The sequence below is a fragment of the Rhincodon typus genome, chromosome 25 (assembly GCF_021869965.1).
Source record: "Rhincodon typus isolate 14 chromosome 25, sRhiTyp1.1, whole genome shotgun sequence".
Lineage (NCBI taxonomy): Eukaryota > Metazoa > Chordata > Chondrichthyes > Orectolobiformes > Rhincodontidae > Rhincodon > Rhincodon typus.
Window position 1 is genome coordinate 11,363,167 of NC_063356.1, and position 4,527 is coordinate 11,367,693.

General features: G+C 44.6%; 1 protein-coding gene across 3 annotated transcripts in view; it reads right to left on the reverse strand.

Moving 5' to 3' along the window:
* slc45a3 (solute carrier family 45 member 3) overlaps window positions 1-4,527 on the reverse strand; it is a 136,764-nt gene that overhangs the window by 19,323 nt on the left and 112,914 nt on the right. For all 3 annotated transcript variants that reach the window (XM_048612101.1, XM_048612102.1, XM_048612103.1), the window contains one exon: window positions 1,082-1,900. In XM_048612101.1, the coding sequence (XP_048468058.1) occupies window positions 1,082-1,900 (819 nt within the window). The remainder of the gene's footprint in view (window positions 1-1,081; window positions 1,901-4,527) is intronic.

Consider the following 4,527-nt stretch of genomic DNA (forward strand, 5'->3'; position numbering starts at 1 on the left):
AAGTGGGTATGAAGTGGGTATGAAGTGGGTATGAAGTGGGTATGAAGCTTCTGTTATTGAAACTAAGTAGACAGTGCCTGACATACAAGTTTATATGGCATAACATTTATAAGGTTGTAAAAAGAGGAAGTTTTTTACAAAACAGATTTCTAAACAGCACTTATTACATTTCAAGATTCTCTTGGCTGTGATGTGGCTTATTGCATTTAGTGCAAGGTAAGTTTCTTCCCTAAAGGAAGGCAATGAACCAGATGCGGTTTTCCCCATAATTTCATGGTCACCATTAGACTCAATTCCAGATTTGCACTAAATTCAATGTCTACCGTCTGCCAAGGCAGGATTCAAACCCTGATCCCCAGATTGATAATCTGGCAATAATACCACTGGGCCATCACCTCCCCTCGATTCCTGCTCACCTGCACTTTCCTGAAGCAAACATAGTGCATGTGAGGACCATTGACACAAAGATGGGTCTGCCTCTAGGTGAAAGGAGCAGGGTGAATCCTTTCAATATTTTAGCTGACATTTCTTCGAGTAACACTGACAGAACAGGCTAACCAATTATAAACAAAAGCCGAAATTGCTGTAAAAGCTCAACAGTTCTGGCAGTATCTGTGGAGAAAAATCAGAGTTAATGTTTCGGGTCGGGCGACTCTTCCTCAGTTGTGAAGGAGGGTCACCGGACGCGAAACGTTAACTCTGATTTTCTCTTCACAGATGCTGCCAGACCCGCTGTGGTATTCCAGCAACTTCTGTTTTTGCTCCTTCCTCAGAAGGGCCTGTTTCTGATTTACAGCATCCGCAGATATTTCGCTTTTTATTTAACTAATTATAAATCGCATTGTTGTTTTTTAAAAAAAATCTGCTGTGCTCCAGTGTTTGTTCTGATTTGAAAAGGATTTACCTCTGTTAATATATCAGACATGAATTATTGCAGATATTTGCACTTTCCAAGTTAAAACTTATGGAGCCAAATAGATATAGTCAGTCAGACTTGTGACCTTCAGTTTTGATTCTAATAAAATAAGAAGATAATTATTGTTAATTATTGACAATTTCTTTCGTGCTAAAGTCACTGTACCTTCATCATAGCGTAGCCTAGCTTCACTCCCAGGATCAGCATTAGGGATTCCGTGGTACAGCCCCTCCCCCACAAAGTCTGTGTAGAACATCATGAACGTCATGAGAGCCATCCAGCTGTAGAACTCGGCTACAACCAGCTGCCGGATCACCTTAGGTATGCGACAGTACAAGTTAGAGAGTTTGGGGATCAAAGTGCAACAGTTCTTCAGTACCAGAAGGTACTGCCTTGCTCGCCAAAGCATACTAGTGGAGCAACAACAGTACCTTGACAGAGGCTTAATGACTTCCTTTGGTGAAATGTCAACCCGGCCATCCATATTACTACCGTTTTCCTCAGATACAAAAAAAGTTGCAAGAACACAGAAAATAAATATGGCAGCCAGAAGTGTGAAGAGGCAATCTTCTTGCCCACCAAGGTAAGTGGACAGAAAGGTCCTTTTCCAGTCCACTGCTGTCAAGAGGTAGCCGATACAACCCCCCAGGCTGATCATAAAGGAATACATGGAGAAAGCCTGCCTGCAATCTTCTGCATCATGGAACAAGTCTGAGAGCAGGGCCTCCAGAGGGGTGAAACAGACTTGGCCACAGAAGTCCAACATGCAGATCCCAACGATAAGGAAGATCACATCGACAGGGTAATCTTTCAGGCTGAAGAAAGTGGCCATCTTGCTGGCATGAGGGATAACAAAGAGACTCAGAAGGACCCCAAAGCAGAGCGCCCAAATGAAGGGGCGTCGGCGGCCATAGCGACTTGTCCAATGGTCACTTGCTGAACCGATCATCGGAACAAATATCAGTCCTAGGACAGGCCCAATACCTGCGGACCAAAAGTAAAAACGTTAAAGACATCCCACGTAGAATGTTAACAGAACAATTAATCATATATGAAGAAATTGACAAAATCAGATTTCAATGGCAATTTTGCCTTCCGAATGGTGAACTTTATATGTACCCATTCAATCACACACTGAGACACCCAACGTCAGACAACAACTAAGAGGCAGCAAGCTGAAAATTGTAGCAATGGCTGTTATCACTTATATGTGTTTTGTTGTAAAAGACAGCGCAGGCAGAAGTCTACTTATTGTATGCAGTTAGGCCTTAAATTAGCATTCGTCTAGGCTCATGTGCATCTGATCAAACCTTCAGGATATACCTACAGCTGTCAATCACTAGAGACGCAGGGGCTATTTGCAGCTACCTTACTGTGACATTGAGACTATCTAGTAAAGTACACAATAGGAATGGAGTTAGTGATCTTCTGTCCTATAATATTGATTACACATTAACCTTTAATAATGAAGCTTTGGGGACTAGATCTATGGAGTGCTTAAAGGATTCGGTTCCACTATCACAGATTTATTATAGCACAGAAGGAGGCCATTCAACCTGTTGTCAGTGCCATCTCTCCAAATGAGCAATGCATCCACTTCTATTCCCCTGCCTTACCCCCATGATGCTGCGCAATGCTTCCTTTTCAGATAACAATCAATTCCTCTCAAGTGCTTCAACTGAACCTACTTCCACTGCATTCTCAGGTAGCACATTCCAGATCCTAACCAGTCAATGTGAGAAAAAGTTTCTTGTGTCCCCATAACTTCTTTCATCAATTACCTTAAATACATGCCCTCTGGTTCTCAATCCTGCCCACAAGTAGCAACAGTTTACCCCCATTGACTCTATCCAGACCCCCATGGTGTTTAACAACTCCATAAAACGTCCTCCCAAATTTCTCCATGCCAAAAACATTCCAACTCCCCCAAACAACTTCCTCAACACTAAAAGCATTTGAATTAATCTTTTTTGCACCATCTCTAATGCCTTCACACGATTCCAAAAGTGAGTTGTCTGGAGCTTGTCACAATAATTCATAGGAGACCAAATCACTGTTTTATACATTTAGCATAACTTCCTTGGCCTTGAACCCTACGGGAGGATATTTTACATTAAAGTGCGTGGATGAGCATGCTTTTGGCATTTAACACACAATTCCTATCAATGAGGTAACTCAGCAAACTGCCCACCAATCAGTACATTAGGATATGACAGATAAACAAGAGAGAGAGAGAGAGAGAGAGAGAGAGAGAAAGAGAGAGAGAATCAATCTGTCATAGACTTTGACCAAGGTGAGCTGGGACTTCAGAAACTGCCGGCCAGAGGCTGGTAGGCTCTGGGTTCCAGTCGAGACTAGATCCCTAGAGGGGTAAATCATGAGAAGATAAGTTCCTTCTTACTGAAGACAAAAACATGGACAGAAAGCAAGTTTTGAGTCTAGATGATTCTTTATTAGAGCTGAGAAGCTTGCTTTCTCTCCATGAATGCTGCCTGACCCATTGTGATCTCCAGCACTTTTTGTTATCAGTACAGATTCCAACATCTGTAGTAATTTGCTCCTGCAAGTTCCTTTTTCCCATCTTGTGGGTGGTAGCTGCCAGAGACAAAAGCAGGAGCTGGTTTTCAGGGGGGCTGCTGGTGGTCATCAGATTGGGACAATTGGAGGCCCCCTTCTCAACTAACAGTGCAGGCTGGTCACTATGAATTCTCAGTTTGGACACTAGGCATTTTATTTGCCCACTGCAGAGACAGGTGTTTCAGCAGGCTGGATGGTCAATGTTCAATAATTATCCACCACCAATATAGACTTCTCCCCCCAGCACTTAATTGCTGAGGGGGCAAGGGGTTGGTGAGTTTCTCTCCAGCGCAACTCACCCATTTCTTTCCCCTTCTTGCCTCTTCCAGGGAGCAGGAAATCACACCCTGGGAAAGCTTCACTAAATCAGTTCCTCATCCTGTCCTGCCACCTTTAATGACTAATACACAAACCCACCCAAGTCCCTGAATCACTTTATAATTGCGCCTAAATTGCCTCTACATCATCATCCTGTCAAAGTGAACAAACTTCGCCTGCTCCTGCCCCACCAAACTGATCTCCAACTATCTAGACTCCATTTTCTCCCCCTTGGTCCAGGAACTCCCTACCTATGTCCGTGACACCACCCACGCCCTCCACCTCCTCCAGAACTTCCAATTCCCCGGTCCCCAACACCTCATCTTTACCATGGACGTCCAGTCCCTCTACACCTGCATTCCCCATGCAGATGGCCTTAAGGCCCTCCGCTTCTTCCTGTCCCGCAGGCCCGACCAGTCCCCCTCCACTGATACCCTCATCCGCTTAGCCGAACTCGTCCTCACACTCAACAACTTCTCTTTCAATTCCTCCCACTTCCTACAGACAAAGGGGGTAGCCATGGGTACCCGCATGGGCCCAAGCTACGCCTGCCTCTTTGTAGGTTACGTGGAACAATCCCTCTTCCGTACCTACACCGGCCCTAAACCCCACCTCTTCCTCCGTTACATTGATGACTGTATCGGCGCCGCCTCGTGCTCCCACGAGGAGCTCGAACAGTTCATACACTTCACTAACACCTTCCACCCCAACCTTAA